Source organism: Seriola lalandi, unplaced genomic scaffold (assembly GCF_002814215.2).
Source record: "Seriola lalandi dorsalis isolate HSWRI2012SDOR001 ecotype SW California unplaced genomic scaffold, Sedor1 jcf7180002054256, whole genome shotgun sequence".
Lineage (NCBI taxonomy): Eukaryota > Metazoa > Chordata > Actinopteri > Carangiformes > Carangidae > Seriola > Seriola lalandi.
Window position 1 is genome coordinate 974,683 of NW_019524809.1, and position 18,102 is coordinate 992,784.

Consider the following 18,102-nt stretch of genomic DNA (forward strand, 5'->3'; position numbering starts at 1 on the left):
TAAACTGACTCGTTCAGTTCAGCGTTCACAAAAAATATGAACGTGTTCAAAGAATGCCATTCATTGAACGCGTTCATGCACAACAATAATAGTACATATGGGCAAATTAGTGTCTTGAAAATGTGAGGATATCCTTAAATGTGAGTTTTTCCCTGTTTCCGCTCTTTGTGCTAAGCTAGGCTAAACAAAGAGATCATCAGACTGACTTTGATAGCAAACAAGTATTATATCGCAAATATGAGACTGTTCCTTTAATAGTCTACAGGCTATATCTTACATTTGACTAAAGAAGGATGTAGAGGGAAAGCCAGTTAGAGGAGCTATTTGTAAGTTTTGCTATTGCTATTTATCCAAGGTTAACATAAACAGCTGTTTCCTTTAAGAAACATTGCGAGTTCAGCTTCAAACGTCATTCCTTTACTCGCCAAGAGCTGTTTCCAGCATTGGAAAAGAACCCTCTTGTTTTTCTTCTATTTCTATAACCTCTTTTCTTCTACTGACAGTAGCATGCTAACCAGCTAGCTCTGACCTGGCCAGGCAGTGCCATCACTTTCCAATACCAAGTCACTGTAACGTCCAGGCTGCCCTGAAGAAGTAGCTGCTCAGAGGACATATTATAACCTCTTCTACTGTAAACACAAAAATGGCGAAGCTCATGCTAATACTGGCAAGTGGATAACTGTTAATGCTTTAGTTGCCTATGTAGCATTAGCAAAACTTACAAATAGCTCCTTTAATGCTACATTTCTCCAAGGATGCCTGCTACAAACTGCTGCAAACACAGAAATAGAAGTGTGATTTTGTAACATTATGTATGCTGTTGTGTGTTTCTGGGTAGCAGCAGGTCACTAGGCTTTTCCAGTCAGACTGCTTGAGCTGCTCCCCACAGAGGGAGCTGTTAAAGGAGAGACCGCCATACCCGGTGACCCCCTGCAGGGAGAAGAGCTCCAGCTTGAGCCCTGAAGCAAGCCAGACGTCTTGCAGCCCCACTTACAATCTGACCCTCCACTACCCCAACAACCACCAGAATCTGGATGGTCAAAGCCAGCTGCCTAACTTAGTTCCCTCCTCTCAGCTGGCTCAGCAGATCATCGGCTCCCTACACAGCAGAGGGCCTGTTGGATGGAACATCAGCGGCCCCCAAGCACCAAAGAAATACACAGGTACAATTTATCTAACAAAGTTCCCATGATAAAACTTCTTTAAGGATTCTGTAGATTTGTTTCCTCTATTAAATATATTTTACTTCATCTTTATCTCTAGGCAATAGTTCCTCAATATTGAAGACAGCTCCAGTATTTCATTACACAAAGGTGGTGACATTTACGATCTAAACAACTATTGACATCTATCTGATTTGTCTCTCTAAAATAGGACAATGACTGGTTAACTCAACTACATACCTCTCTGGAGGAAAATGATGTCCTTCAGCCATAGCAGCCAAACGTTAGCCCTGCTCATATCATAATTCATGATGAAACTGCTGTTGTGCATGACATTGTTAATTCACTTGATAAGAGGCACTCTTTATAGATATCTGCAAGACTGATCTCTGCAAGACTGTAAGACAATCATTTTGCTAAATAAGCAGATTTCCATATGTTCAGCTCGTTCAGACCATATTTTTCTAGGCATAATCAGACTGTTTTTGCGGGTGGTTTCAAAACTCCAGATCAGAGAGTGGGAATGCCAGACCTGACACCCCTGGGTACCAGAGAAACCAGACAGGGGTGTCTTGGTAGAGGGCAAAATAATAAAAGACATTTTTGTCACATTTCAGTTTTATCACTGGACTCTGAGATGTAGAGCTCTTCATAGAATTTCTTTGAAATTCTTATTACTATCTAATTGATCAGTGATTATTCTGTGAACTGTTTGTTTTTTTGCTATGTAAACAGCTTCAGGAGATTGGCTGCTGATGAGGAGTAATTTATTAGCTACCTCTCCATATTCATACTCCTTTTGCCTTGATTTCAAAAACTGCTCCTCCTATGATTCACATTTTGAAAATCAGCTTTCCCTGTCTGCACAACACGTATGACCCAACTAGTGTTGTGTCCATGTGTCACCAGTCAAACATCTAGTGTAACCCTTGAAATATCTTTAAACCACATTCATTAACATGCTGCCTGACATTCTGACATTATATTAAAATACTTCTCTTAACACTGTATGCTCCTAATGCTGCCTCAGGAATCTTTCAGCAGAAGTTTTTTTTAGTTTTTTTTTAAATTGCATTTTCGAAAATTATGTAACATACATGTAAAAAAATTAAATTAAATTAAAATTAAAATTAAAAGAATAAGTGATATAAACAACAAAGACAAAAATCAAACAATCACACAAACAAACAACAAAAACAAAACAACAAAAAAAACAACAAAAAAGCAACAGTAACAACATCAGAAAATAATCATAGTAACTACTTCTTTTTGCATTATTTAATAGGATTAATCAAAATGAAACCTACTGCGAGGATACATTATATAACAACTGGGTACCATAGATACACTCAGATATATTTATACACATTTTCTCTCTACCTATATAAACATGCACACACGCATGAGTATGTATACCCAAACATGAATACATATTTACACACCCACTCATGTGACCAACCCCCTTTTTTATCTGTGATTCTTTTCTTTTCTCTTCTTTTCATTTAATTTAAGAGAAAAAATTTTAAAAACCAGACATCAAAACTGTAAATGTCTTATTATTCCAGCTGTCATCGCCTCTAGGGTCAATTAAATTATTGTGTGTTATATATCTCAACCATTTTTCCCATCTTTCTTCAAAGATATGAACTTGATTTCTAATCCTCATGGTGATCTTTTCCATTCCATGTATCTCGTTTACAAGGTCCATCCATTTCAAAGTTTTTATCTTTTAACCAACTTTTCGTAATTTGTTTAATCATTGCTACCCTTATTATTAGGAATAAGTGCGAAACATTCTTTTTCCTTTTTTGAATAGTTTTTTGAATACAAGTTGTCCAAATTCTTTGTTCTATTAATTCCAAGACATTTAATCCTTTCCACATCCCAGTGGAATGCATATCTGTTTTTCATTTCATCACTGATTGTACAACTGATCACCATTACTTCTGATTTATTTACATTCAATGTCAATTACCTTCATTAACACTTCAATTGATTGTTCAGGCCTAGATAAATTTGTATCATCTGCATACATCGACAGTTTATGATTTTCTCCTGCTATGTCTATACCTTTTTTATTTTTTGTTCTATCCTAATATATTCCACCAATGGTTCAATGCATAGGGCAAAAATCAAAGGGACAAAGGGTCCCCCTGTCTGGTACCTTTTGAGATTTTAAACATGTTGGACATTTCCCCATTAACTTTAATTCTGGCATTTGGCTGTTTATACATAGTTTTCAACCATTTTATAAAAGTGGTGTGAAAACCAAAGTTCATTAAGGTCTCAAATAAGGCCAAAGGACCTTATCAATGGGCTTCTCTGCATCTTAGGTAATCATTGTGACAGGGAGATTGTTTCTGAGCTCCTTCGATAATATTTAGTGTTCGTCTCACATTATCGACAAGCTGTCTTTGACCAATGAACGCTGTTTGATCTGGATTTATCAGATGTGGTATAATTTTTGTTAATCTGGTAGGTAATATTGAAGTTATGTATGGTCTGTATTTAAAAGACTAATTGGCCTATATGGCCATTGCCCAATTATAAGCTTTACATATAAGTGGAACAAGATCATCCTGGAATTCCTTGGAAAACTCGTTGTTATATCCATCACTTCCAGGCAACCTGAGTAATTTAAGCTTTTTAATATGATTATAAATCTCCTCCTCTGTTACCGCCTTTGTGAGTGTGATGTTCTGTTCTTCTGTTACTTTGGGTAAGTTTAACTTTTGGAAAAATTGCCTTAACTTATCTTTGCACACATGATTTTGGGCAGCATCATAAAGACCTTGGTAGTATTTTGCAAATTAATTTGCTGCCTCATTTCGGCCCCTTATAATATTCGTGTTTTTTTTCCTTTAGCTGCACAACTGTTGCCTTCTTTTGCTGTTTTTTGAGTTTATATGCCAACACCTTAGCTGCTTTTGGACCTCCATCATATGTTCTTTGTTGTAAGATGGAAAGTGATTTTTCCACTTACTTATTTAAGAAATCATTCAATGCTGCTTTTGCCTCTTTAAGATTCTTCAATACAGAGGTTTCCCCAGCAGAAGTTCTGCTGTAATTTCAGCTTCTGAATATTGTTTTCTTCATCAGGCCCCATGCTGGCAGCTGACCGCAGGTTCCCTGATGAGATCTACCATGATTGTTCCAGCAACACGAACCAGTATTCTCCCAGCAGGCTGAAGAAAGAACCCTACAAACATTACACGCTTGTCCACAGCGAGGTGTCTGATGTGCGTCCACATTCTCATCTTCATGCCACCAAAGACAGTAAGCCTTCAAGCCAGGATGTCCTAATTAATACGAGAGGTACAGAGGGACTTCGAGGTGACCGAGACCTGGCCTGCCCTTTTCTCAGTGGCCTGGTACTGGGTAAAGGTGAGCAGGTTGGCTCGCTACCGCAAACAGCATTGAGCCAGCCTCTCCCTGTACAGATGGTGATGGAGCAGAGGAGGAGGCTGTGTATGATGGAGGCTCCCTACAGCCGCAGAGCTGCAGGATATCCACCACCTGCTGCTGGTAACCAGCAGCGTGACTCTGCTGCGGAGCTACAGGCCAGGTCTGCTGAGGACGACAGGAGAATGTTGATAGGTATGGGGGTTGGGATGGGACTTCCCCAAGCTCCATACATGTCTTTGAACTTTCATCAAGTCTTAGGCAAACCTGGTTCTATTAAAACCCCCCCTTTTACCACACTGAGCCATATAACAGACAGCCAGGTTTACCATTGTAAAGACACAGCCTCTTACAGCTGCAACAGCCAGAGTCCTAGCTCCAGTTCATCCCCTGAGAGCCACAGAGAGATCTCACATTACATTGGCACATCAGTCATTATCACAAATGAGAGGTGACCCAGGAAAGACACTCAGGAGACTCCGAGTCCAGTCAGGGTAATTTCTTTGCTACATTTATCTGGCACTCCTGCAGGATAGTTTGACGTGCAACAAGACTTTACCGCTTTTTTTCTCTCATGTTGTCCATCATATAAAAGGTCAACTAGAACATAGAATATATATTAAATACAGCTTTTGCTAGAGTATTATTAACTTTTTTATTATTATTCAACCCAATCCCAAACTTAGGACCTTAACATTGTATGTATTTTGAACCTCATTTTGTACTGTATAACAGTCTACTTTTCATAGATGAACAGGAGGAAACTTTGCACATCTATTCAGTGAGGCAGGAGAAGGTTTAAACATGGCAAACAAAGAAATCCAGCATACTGTCTGACTAGCAGCAAACAATTAAATTGCGAAATTTTGGTCTTACACCTTCATCAGGCAAATGCCTCCTTTTTTCGTTTCGTTTTTGCAATTGCATTTTTGCTGCTAGTCAGATATTGTCTTACAAAGATTGCCTGAAATGACTTCATTTCCCTGATCAAGGTCTAAGACCGAAACATCGCAATTAAATTGTTTGCTGCTAATCAGACAGTGTGTGGGATTACTTTGTTTGCGACTTTTCATACATGGAAATTCCTTGTCTAACTTGTAGTGAAAATCTGAAGTGTTTATATTATGTAAGTGTGTGAGAGTCCCACACAGCCTGTACAGGCTGCATTTGGAGGGCACACCTTGCATGGGATATGAGTATCAGCAATGTTGTAATATAAGAGAAGTTTTGAATGGAAATGAATGTTTCATAGTGAACTGAAAAATAAACTGAAAAATCTCACAAAACCTCTATTTCTGTTGAGTTTTTCAAATTTAAAGAGCTGTGTCATTTTTTGCCCAACAAAGATTGAAAAGATTTAAACCCACTACCTAGACCTGGTGCGTTGTGACTCTGTGTATATGTTATGAGTAGAGAAAACCCCTCACTATGACAAGAAAGGAGAGGAAAACAGGTAATAGACAAAAACCTAAAAGTTACACATTATGATGCAATCGATTCTCCAGTTGTCACACTCAACTCTGTGACTGAGTTGGCATATGGATACTGGAATTGGCACAGTATCATGGAAACATGTCTGTTGAGAATAAAATGAAGCTTAGTCTAAAGGAAAACTGGTTTATTACAACTTGGGTTTATTTCCATAACTCTGGCCACTGAATCTGTTAGCTATGATAACGTCTAAGTTATCATGCTAACATCTGCAAACATGGTGACATCACTAAAAAGAAATCAGACAATTCAAAAACACAAGCACTCAGCTGATCTTACACATTAGAAACAAATTGACTGGGCAATTATTGGCAGACTGGAAAATTATTGGAAAACATCCATTACAGTTTCCAGAGCCACTTCATGCTTCCAGATGCATTTATGGTATTGTCTGTAGTTATGCACAGTTTTCTTGTGTAATGAGGGATTATTATTGACTGTCCAAGTGCACTCACTTTCACTTTGGCCTACAGATGATTTTTTTTTTCTAATATCACCTTATTCCCAGATCTTCAATATTGTAACTAATGTGTTGTAACTGATGGAACCAGCGCTATCAAGGTAAAAGTCAATTTGTAATAAATTGTGTTTTACCTTTAACATAAGCACGTTCGTTGACAATCATTTCATGCTGTCTTGCATTATTCAGTTAAATAAATAGTTTGACATTTGACAGAGCAGTTATCTTTTCCCCTTGTTTCTTGTCTGTGCTTAGCAAAGCTAAACAGCTGCTGACAGTAGCTTCATATTTACCATACAGTGGTGAGAGTTAAATAATCCTAATTTATAAGGAGAATGTAAACAATCAACAATAAGAAACCCTTGTTATATCAGATTACCACGTCATTAGCCAGCTTTTGGCTAAACCTTTAATATCAACTTTTTGAAGGTGCTAAATGTAAGTTTTGCTCTCACTATATAGATAATGTTATCATTTACAGCTCTTAACTTACCAGTCTAGAAGAAACGTTGTGAGTTCAGCATCAAACTTAATTTCTTTATTCGCCAAGAACTGTCTCCAGAGGTGGAAAGCAACGCCAATGTTGGGCAGCATAGCTCAGGAGGTGGAGTGGCCATCAGGTAATCGTAAGGCTCCTGGTTTAATTCCCGGCTCCTCCAGCGAGTATGTTAAAGTGCAGATGAGTGAGACACTGAACCCCTTAACTGCAGCATCAGTGTGTGAATGAGACACACATTACAAAGCAGTGAGTGGTCATTAGACCAGAAAAGCCCTATGTAAATTTAATCGATTTGAGTTAACTTGTTTTTCTTATGTTTCAGTTTCTATCACCTCTTTTCTTCTACTGAAGTTAGCATGCTAACCAGCTTTCCATCCCATAATACTAGTGAGTCACTGTCGTTTCCTGTATGCCCTCAGTTCAGCATGAGAGGATGAAGACAGTAGTGCTGTTCAGTGGGCATATTGTAAACCCTTGTAAATGCAATGATGTAGCAAGTGACCATTATTCAGCATCATTAACAACTTCTCCACAGTCTCACACTACACAATAAAATGGAACAAATCTCTGAAGATGCTTAGGATTCAGGACGCCCCCCCCTTCATTCAGGCAACATAAAATATTTAGGTGTTTTTGCTTTACAGACACATAGCTACACTGAAGCAGTAGGTCATGGGCCAAGTCCAGCAAATCCGACCAAACATATATGGCCTCTTTCAGTTTGCCTCAAAATGTTTGCATAACTTTTTCACAAATCTACTGCAGGTAACAATGTAAATAACAAGTTTGTGTAAATACCAATAAACATGTAACATAAATATAATCAATAATTTAAATCTCAAACATTAGGTAGCAATCTAATAAACATTTTGTGCTGTGTATAAGATGCAATTATTTTATTATAACATTTTTAATTAAATTAGATTAAATTTTATCATAACATACATTATCTCAAGTCTGTGAATAGAGTCAGGTCAAGACCAGACAGTTCCACCATGAGCAGCACCTGGTGACAGTGAGGAGGAAAAATTCTCTTTAACAGGAAGAAACCTCCAACATAACCAGGTCTGGCTTGACCGGTTCGGTTGAGAGGAAAGAAATGGGGGAGAGAGAAGAAAGACCAGGAACAGCTGTTGATACGTGAAAATAATAGTAATACCCAGAGTTGTAATGGTGTTAATCTTTTCTTTTTACTGTTTCCTTCTAGTTCATCACAAAGTCCTAAAATGGCAGTCCACTAATCTTAGTAGTACATCAACAGTGTTTGACTGCAGTCTCTTCCTGAGTGGAGCGCCTTGTCTGAAGGTGAGTCAAAGAAATCTGGTCTTCCCCCAAAGAGGCATGGAGCTGTGCTGTTAGGAGAGTCAATAAGACCCCAGCAGCCAGCCCGCTAAAATTGTTTAATAGGATGTTGAGAGTACGGCACATATGGATCCACAGTGAGCCATTTGCTTAATCACCTTCAGACTGTTTTTGGCACAGAGAGACATTTTTACCACATCTGTAAACCAATTAACCCCCTTGTTGCTTAGCTGCAACTCTGTCTCCTAGAAATTATATTTATATACAACTAGATAGATAGATAGATAGATAGATAGATAGATACTTTATTTATCCCCTACGGGGAAATTCATGTGTCCATTAGCTCATTGTTGATAATAATAATGATAATAATAATAATATTTTAAAAAACAGTTAATAATAAATAAACAATAATAATTAGATGTGTTGTATAGCCTGATGGCAGTGGGAACAAAGGATCTAGCTATAATAGATCTAGCTATGTCTATAGGTAATTATATATATATATACTAATACTAATACACTAATCTGCGATTTTGGTCAGCCTTCTCTCTGTATCTGGCAAAAGGTCTGTATATGAGTGTGTTTTCTAAGTATTTCTCTGTATTTGTATTTTCAGTCTTTAATCAGCAGCTGCATGTCTGATGTTCAGTAAAACACAGGACACAAAGTTATGTGGCTCTGGTGCACACACACAGTTCCCACCATGAGCATGTGTGCATTTTGACCAACACCACCTGATCACCTGGTCAGGTTATAGCAACACAGTTTAGTGATGTTGTGTTTCCTGTTGCTGGTGGAGATTAACTCCAACATGAAACAGGAGGTCAGTCATTGTCACTGTCCATATTTCACATACTTGATGGATGTAAGCCCCACCCCCTGTGGTGATTATGCACCTGGCTGTGGCTAATTCCTGAGCAGTACTTATCAGTACTTATCAGTGCAGACCAAGTATATATTTAACTTGTTTGAAAACTTCTATCTACACTGACTCTGCCCTTCGTGTTTGGCCGCTCAGGCAGCAGCTCCAGTCCTGAGAGGCTGAAAGGACGGGTGCCACAGACTGTTCTCACCAGTCTCAGTAATAATAGAAATACAATGGAGCAGTGGAAAGTGGGCGGATTTATTTTAATGCTATTCTTGTCTGTTTTTTCTGTCACTGTACAACTTACACATTTAGATATGTTTCATAGCTGAATAGCTGTGCATTCAGACACCTTATGAGTTTGTCTCCTATAATATTTTACAGGGTGTCCTGTAGTATTTTCTGTAAGAGACAATGTGTGGGTCCTGCTGGATAAGATCGAGACTTGCCTCATATAACAGCAGCAGTTCAGTTACTGATTGATATTGATGTAGTATAGTAAAAGTAAGTATTTGGACAGTTACACATTTTTTGGTCTTCATGCTCTGTGCTTCATTTAATTTGAAATAAAGTAAGGGATACTGCATTGAGCTTTAATGTAATAAGGTGCATATCAATATATAAAGAAGTCTGTGGGAGATAAAGCCCAAAATGTGGGGTTTCAAAAGTAACTGGACGCAGGTCTTCATCCACAGACATTTCAGGACACTAAGAAACTGTCTTTTTGACTTCATGCCATTTTTCCGTTGATAATCAGGATGTTGTTGTGACCAGGTAAGTGAACAAAACTTGCTAGTTCAAAGAAAAGAGGAAATATGTCTGTGGGAATCTTTATTTTGCTGAAAATCGTCAACAGCAAAAGCTGCAATGATCACTGCTGTCAACAGGGAATCAGGGTGGATGTTCAGATGATAGGTACAACATTTATTGCTTCCAGAAAGCAGAACAAGTTGGTCCTTAACCAGCAGGTCACAGTTAAACTGATGTACAGTATGTGCTTTTGACCCATCACTTTATGTAGCTGCCTTTAAAGCCACTTATCATCAGGGGATGTCCAAAAAATAACTCCAGCCAGTTAGCATAAGGAGAAGCTAATGAAAATTCCTCTCTAAACCAGTAACATATTTAGTATTAATCAGTTTGAAAACCTGGATACATTCATTTAGCTATAAAATTTTCTGACAGACTAAATAACTCAATGCGTTGAGATGATTCAGTAGTTTGTTGAGTTTGGTCCTAGCGCTGCTTGATGACCACCAGGTTCTTCAGCATGTCAAAAGAGTTTCCATCAGGCTCCAGTGACACCACACCGTGCTCCTTGCTGTGCACTTGGAGGAAGCCATTGTGGTCCAGACCCACCACCTCAGCCTCCGGTCCATCCTCACTCCAGAGATGCACCTGAGTCCCACTGAGGTCAGAGCACAGAGAGCAGCTGTCACAGTTCTGCTTCAGGATGCTATTATGGACGTCAGGAAACTTTACAAGACTCTGCAACTGAGAGCTTTAAAGACCAAGACTACACACCACCTTCATAGCTTCAATCCTTACAGAAAAAGACTCCGTTCGTATAACCCAGACTCCACTCCCTGTCCTTTGGAACCACCAACTGCACTGCACTAATCTTCCTAGTATCCACACAGCTGAATCAAGGTTCTGATTCTGATGTAAATGAGAGGTAAACCCTGAATCCAAAGCCGTTTGCAGATGTTTGCAGTAGGCTACTCACCTGTGAAGCCATCTCTTATAGTAGGTGGGGAGGATGGCGTCCGGGCCTCCTTGTTGGAAGCTGTTGATGAGGAGCTCCAGACAACTGACGGTGCGAGCAATGAGCTGGGCACAGCTGAGCGGCTGCAGACTGCAGGTATGCTGTTTGTTGTGCTGCTGGATCAGGTCATTGATGCAAACTGTTGGGTTGCTGTTTGTCACATTGAACCCACAACCTGTTCAGCACATCATGTTCAAGAAATAATACAATGTTATTCTCAAACAACATGAGACTGGTGTATGTTGGATAACATATTGCAGAAGACTGTATTATTACTATTGTTTAGTATTTGTGACACTCCTTATCATAAATAGAGTAGGTGTAAGGTGATAGAGCATTACATTATTACCTATGTATTTACCCGCTTTACTATATCGCACCAAAATCATCACTAATAAAGCCAGCAGGTGGTGGCATTCTCTCACATGAGCAGTCTGTACTGAAGGAAGGCTAAATGGCTAAATCAAAAAGTTTTCTAAAAGAAGTCTGCGCAGAATTGTCACCTCCGGGTGAGTGTGCTCTGCTGTGCTTGCTTACCAGCGTTACCTACAGTTTGCTCTGTTGTTCAGTCAGCCCATGTGAGGGAATGTCGCCACCTGCTTGTGCAGGTAGTAACTGCTACTCACCTTTGTGGATTTCTTTCTTAGTGAGTTGTGTGTATTTGTAAATCGCTCTGTATATTTGTGGATATGACTTAACACACCACAAATAAAACATACATGTTTGGGGATAGTGAGATATTTGTGGATCATGGTACATTAGTGGATTGTCCTCTATGGGTTACAAATAATAAAGTCCAATAAAAACTTCCATCAACAACTTCATACTGGGGCAACAGATTAGGATTTATGGTTCCCCAATTTCTGAACAGTTCAACATGACAGTTGATATTTCCAGAAGAGCCACCATTTTTTGAGTTTCAAAATCAAAGATAATAATCAACCCAGAAGTGGTGTGTTAGTTCAACCATGTGAAGGAAGGGTGTATGGCGTATTAGTGAAAGAGACCTACCAGTTTATTAGCTGTAATAAAGGGGAGGTTGTTACCTATGAGCAGATGAAAGGTTGTTCCTATTACAGTGGAAGTCACCAGTACTCCCCCGAGCTTCATCAGATTACTGTAGTAGATGTCATTGGGCCATTTCACTTTCAGGTCTATGTCCTGATGAAAAATTCAAATATGTTCAATCATCATCAGTGATTAAAATAATACATCTTCATTCATACCATCACTTTGTGATACAATATATTTTTGATAGGACAGATAACTATTTTAATGTTCAGGGTGTATACAGTGTATGACGCTAATACAATCCACAGTGTCGAGAGAGCTGGTACAGGGAAGTGTGTGGGCTGATACCTGGTATCCAGGCAGAGTGCGAACAGCCTCCACTACCGCAAGAGCAGCCAGATGCTGGACGAAGGGAATCCTCTGTCCGAGTCTGGAGCTCAGCTCAACCTGGACCCCCAGAGTGAACATGGCACAACCAAGAGGGCTGAGCCAGGCGTTCTTGCCCCGACCTGAAGCAGAAGCAAACACAGGAAACATACAAGGGAATGGTAGGTGGTACCAAACACCAATAGCATACTTAGCATACATTAAGAGAAAACTTTGGTGTGTAATGAATTTGAGGTATAGTGGGGTCCAGAAGTCTGAGACCACTTGGACATGGGAAGGTGTGAATGTTGTGTATGCAGGTAAACAGTGTGCTAGAGCACTGACCTCGTCCCTGGCTTTGTCGACCAGCTACTGCTATTAAACCCACATCCTTTGGTAAGTGCAAAGACAGTCTGAAAGGAGACAAGAGAAATGATTATTAGAATGATCATGATTACTACTTTCATAAGGAAATAAATATAAGAATTGTGTAACAAGCATTTGAAAAGTAAAGTGAGCCGCCACTGCTACATTGCAGAGAAACAAGAGGACGACTTGTGACTAAATTTGAACCGATGATATTGTGGTCACAGGGTATGTGCCTTAGACCAGGTTCCCAACCTTTTTGGCTTGTGACTTCTTAAACTACGGCAATGGCTACCTGGGACTACACATCAGTGTTATTTTCCTTGTATTAGATAAAATTATCCTGTAATTCACAAGAAGAGAAAAAGCATTTGATCGTTTATATTTATTCCGAGAACTCTTGGTTAGGAACCACTGTCTGAGACCAATAAGACACCAGGACAACACAGGTTTTGAGACAGCTATGGCCACTTAACATTGAGTTCTATATATAACCAGCTTAGTAACTCTCATGCACTTCACTGAAGTACTGTATTTCACAGTAAAAGGTCTGTCTCTGTGATGGTAATTGGACTTGCACTTATATAGAGCTTTTCTAGTCTTACTGACGACTCAAAGTACTTTACAATACTTTCCCATTCACTCGCACATACATACATCACAATCACACACTGATGGAACATCCATCACTGTCCTCACTGCAGCTGTGACTGAAAGGTGAAGGTGATGAAATTACTTCCTTCTCATGAAAAAGGCTCTAGAGCTGAAATGCTTAGTTGATTAAGTCATTAGTTGATGAGTTGAAAGTTGAACTTTGTGTCTTTGGCCAACATTAATACATTTAAAGGGCAGTTGTGGTGCCATGACCATCCTGCAGCTTTTGATTATTAACCCAGTGTGTCAGTCAACATTTAAAAAAAGCTGATTTGAGAGTTGCAGGCTGTCACTACTGGAAACCAAAGAAAAAATGTTTGCACATTTTCTCATCTCCAAACGTAATTAAAGCTGATCCTCTGACCAAAATGCAACTGCCCTCTATTGCTTAGTGAACAAAGACTGTGAGGCTGCCAAAGCAAGAGAGCAGAGCCTTTCTGCTATTGTGATGCAAAGCAGGTCAGTGATAACTCATCTTAAATGCAGTCCCAGTGTGAGGGAGCCCGAGTCCGTCCAGAGAGAGCTTTGTAACAGACACAGGGACGGACTAACAGCTCAATCTAGATTCTGAGCACAACGGATGTTGCTGCGCAACACTATTAACTTTGTACTCAGTTTAAATCAGTGCTGAATTTATTTATCTTTAGACAGGTTAAATACAGGTGATTAGTAAGACTGATTATGAAGAGATAGCTGACATAGGCTCACAATCTTTTACGTTTGCCTTGGGATGGGAGATAAACCCACAGTCCTCCTCTGGAGCAGACATGTATTCCAAAACTGATCGGACTTATTATTTAACTTTATTTACCGAACATAAATGAGAATCACTGTCTGACTCACTGAAGTGGTGGACGACTGAATGCTAGGTGTTGGTTCTAACAAGCCGCTCTGGAACGGGAACAAACCAGCTGAGAAGACTAATGGGAGACTACTTTCAGATTAAAGTCACACTTAGATTCTTTTCAATCCGTTTTTAAAATGAGGTAACAGAATCAGGAGCAACACAACATTTTCATATTAGTGCCTGTTACCCGATCTGAATGATTAGAAGACAAACAAAATTTTCGAATCAAACTATATGATGATGACAGAGATGCAGCACAGCTGGAGCACAGTGCAGCCAAAAGCTGTGCACATTTGGCTTTAGTCACATTTTTCACATTCACACACTAATTTTCTCTGGCATGAATGAAACATTCATACTGCAGAGGCATGGCTGAAGTAATTATGGGTAATAATTCCTCACTGCTCAGAAAATAAGTTGGCCCATAGTCTGTTTCATTTCAAAACTCTGGTGCTTGGGATAAAGAATTGATTGATTTAAAGGGTTTTCCACTGCAGGAGCCAGTTATGGACATTTGATTACTTTCATTTCATTATCTTCATATGAGCAGACGACTAGAACATTTACTTATATTATCTAAATTTTAACAAGGCAACTCAACTGGACACTTGTTTCACATTGAAGTTTAATAGAATGAGGACATACTTAAAAAAATGACTAAAATGATTAATTGATTAATACAGTAGCTGGTGATTAACTTTCAGGTGATTCACCAACAGAATCTACTAAATGTTTCCCTGAGTTGTAGAAAAGTTTGTAGCTGTGCAACAGGAAAAAGGAAAAGGAAAGCTGTTTGAGAAAGGTGATGAAAAAAAAACTACAGAAAAGAAATGTGTGATGTTTTTCTCCATTTCATCTCTTCATTCAAAAAAGACCAGAACAAAGACAGACAAGTAGCAAATCTGCCTTCAGATCCCTGCTCAGGACTCTTTGCTTAAAGGGGCAACTAACCCACAGGGGTCACCATCCCAGATACAGAACGCCAGAAGGATAAACACCCAGCAAGCAAGTCATGTGTGAGAGAGGACGAGGAGGATCAATGGCCATCTGCTAAAGGCATGTGAGCATCCTTCTCGCACACTCAGACTTACACACAGCAACGAAGCAAGTGAAGGCCACAACAAAAAGAAAAAGATGCTCTGCTTTTCTCCCAGCATCCATGTCACCTGTCAAAGCCCGAATCAAACAGAAGCAGCACGGTGTCTGTCGTTCAATTCTATTTATAGACAGATGTAAAGCTACCGATCCAGCACAGAGTGAACTCAGACATTTCCTAACATATACATAATCTGACTAACCAAACGTTGGATCTGATGTGGTCGATTAAGATATTATTTTTCTGAAAGCCATTTATCTCCCCTACCATTCTCCCTCAAAAACCCTCTCACTTCCCAGATTAAAATATCTCAGATTAAAAGATTATTTTTGCCATCGATGCTCATTTTTGAAACAGGATTTGCTGTGTATAAGCGCGTTTGCATTGATCATTCAGCAGCATCAAAAGGGATGATCAATAAGCAAGGAGCAACTAATCTGTAAATGTGATTAATTGAGCTAATCCTATTTACTGAGAAAGAGAAGAAATTATAATTTCCAAATAGCACTATTGGAACTGATCAATAAGAGAGGGCTCTGTTACCACAGAGCAGCTGAGACCAATGAATGACCTTGCTTTGCTAACAGCTTGTCTGGACCGGGCCTGTCTGGTCTGAAAGAGGGACTGGACAACACAAAATCAGCCATTAGACCGACCACACACTTTCACATGTCCAGCTTCTGTGTTTCTGGCTAAAGCTAAAACTAAAGCAAGTCTCCTCCTCTTAGAGATGTCACAGCCTCTAACAACAGAAAACCATGCGTCCCTGGTCCATGTCCCCTCCCTCCACCATGTTTGGTGCAAATCGATTCAGTATGCTTTGTGTAAACCTGCTGACAAACAAACAAACAAACAACACACAGGTGAAAACAGAACCTGCATGGTGGAGACAACAACGGTCAAACCTGTAACAATAATGTCCAAATTGTAGTAAAAAAAAAGAATTACTGCCTGTCTTGAAGGTGATTTAGAATAATATAAGTTTTGTATCAGGCTGTATAAAGGCAGCTGTTGGTGTATTTTTGCTTAAACTGCTTTCCTCCTTCCTCCTCTCATCATACTGAATGTGGTCTGTGGCTGTGAACGGATGAAACTGCTCCCGGCAGGTTGGTGCAGTCTTGATGAAGCTGAAATGAAAACCTCTGGACCCTGCATGACTTTCCCATGTTGGTGACTCCAACACAGGACTCTAGAGTATAACATACCTTCCACTAGACATAAAAAGTTCATGTCGAACACTGCACCATATGTTCCCCAGAATAAGAAATGAAGACGTTTAGGCATCTGCTTACAATCTTATATAATTGCAGGTGGAGCATGCAAGGCCAATTGGGCCAATTTGATTTTTATGGTCAAACCTGTTGCCACGGTTGTGAGGAATTCATTTTCTCTGCACCAAACCCCCATGTATGTCCTGTGGTTTATATTTTTCACAGGAAACAGGGCTCTAATTTCATACAGTCTCAGCTTGGATATTGGATTGCTTGTGAAAACAAACAGAGGATGCCGGGGCTTTAGCCAAACAACTGGAACAGCTTTAAGCAGAAGAGTCCCTTGTTAAGGTTGTTTTTCTATTCAGATTAGTATGAAGGTGTTGCACTGCAGTAACTGCGTCCAACTCTGTTTGTGATCAGGCTCTAAAATATGACTGTTTTCATTTTAATAGTAATAAAGACTGAGTTTCTTCATTGTCATGAAATTACAACTTCTATGTCTGAGTGTTTAAAAAACTGGGTAAATCCCAAAAAAACTTTCCACATGTGCAGAGGCCTGGAAAACAGAGCCTGCATTACCCTAAGTAGAAGGGAAAATAATCAGAATTACATTTACAGCCACTGATGCTGCTTTTATGAATCTCCTGATTTGAGGGAAAATAATTCGGAGAAAGACACAGAAGTAAAAGTGGGCCTTTGGGTTTTCATGTCGAAGCCTGAAGCTCTTGGAAAAAAAAGTCAACAAGTAGGAAGTGTTGCTCCAGGCGCAGGGATTAAGTTTAACAGAGCAGGAAAAGAATCATTATGCTCTCAGGAGCAGCCAAGTGGTATTAGAAAAGGACCTGTAGTCTCTTATCCCAACTAGTTCACCAATAAACACGTCCACACTGTTAACAGTCCTTAAGTAAACACCACAGCCTGTTCACTCACTCACTCACACAAACACTCACACACACACACTCACACACACACGCACGCACACACACACACACTCTAAGAAAATACTGATATTGTATATGTGAAATATAGCAACATGTGCACAGACTGGGAGACTGTTTATACTTACAGAGCTATACATGGACACACCACCTACAGCAGGTGAGCGCGGTTCGTCTCCTCTGGATGTAACACATTATTATGAAAGTTGTTACAGGCCACAAGAGTAACCTCAACATGTGTGTGTGTGTGTGTGTGTGTGCTGTATGAACAGTGCTGTAGTTGACTGGGACAAAATGATATGACCAATTCTTCTGATTGATTGATTAATTAATAGATACTATATATATAATAGTTAATATAATAGTTTATTTTTTCCAAAACCCAAATATAATAATTAATATACAATTAATATATATATTTAATATATTTGAGTGTATATATATATATATACACACACACTCAAATATATTAATTATATATTTTATATTATAACCAATTCTTTATATTCTTTTATATTATGACCAAATCTTCTGATTGATTAATTAATAGATACTATATATAATAGTTAATATAATAGTTTATTTTGTCCAAAACTCAAATATATTAATTATAATATAAAATATATAATTAATATACAATTAATATATATATTTAATATA

The 18,102-nt window shown here is 39.0% G+C and overlaps 1 protein-coding gene across 2 annotated transcripts in view; it reads right to left on the reverse strand.

The window, feature by feature from the left end:
* Positions 1-10,001: 10,001 nt before the first annotated feature.
* The window catches only part of hlcs (holocarboxylase synthetase (biotin-(proprionyl-CoA-carboxylase (ATP-hydrolysing)) ligase)), a 29,886-nt gene continuing 21,785 nt past the window's right edge, over positions 10,002-18,102 (reverse strand). For both annotated transcript variants that reach the window (XM_023404771.2, XM_023404770.2), the window contains 5 exons: positions 12,673-12,740; positions 12,310-12,470; positions 11,997-12,111; positions 10,912-11,125; positions 10,002-10,593 (listed from right to left, as the gene is read on the reverse strand). In XM_023404771.2, coding sequence (XP_023260539.1) covers positions 10,422-10,593; positions 10,912-11,125; positions 11,997-12,111; positions 12,310-12,470; positions 12,673-12,740 — 730 coding nt within the window. In that variant the 3' untranslated portion in view covers positions 10,002-10,421. The remainder of the gene's footprint in view (positions 10,594-10,911; positions 11,126-11,996; positions 12,112-12,309; positions 12,471-12,672; positions 12,741-18,102) is intronic.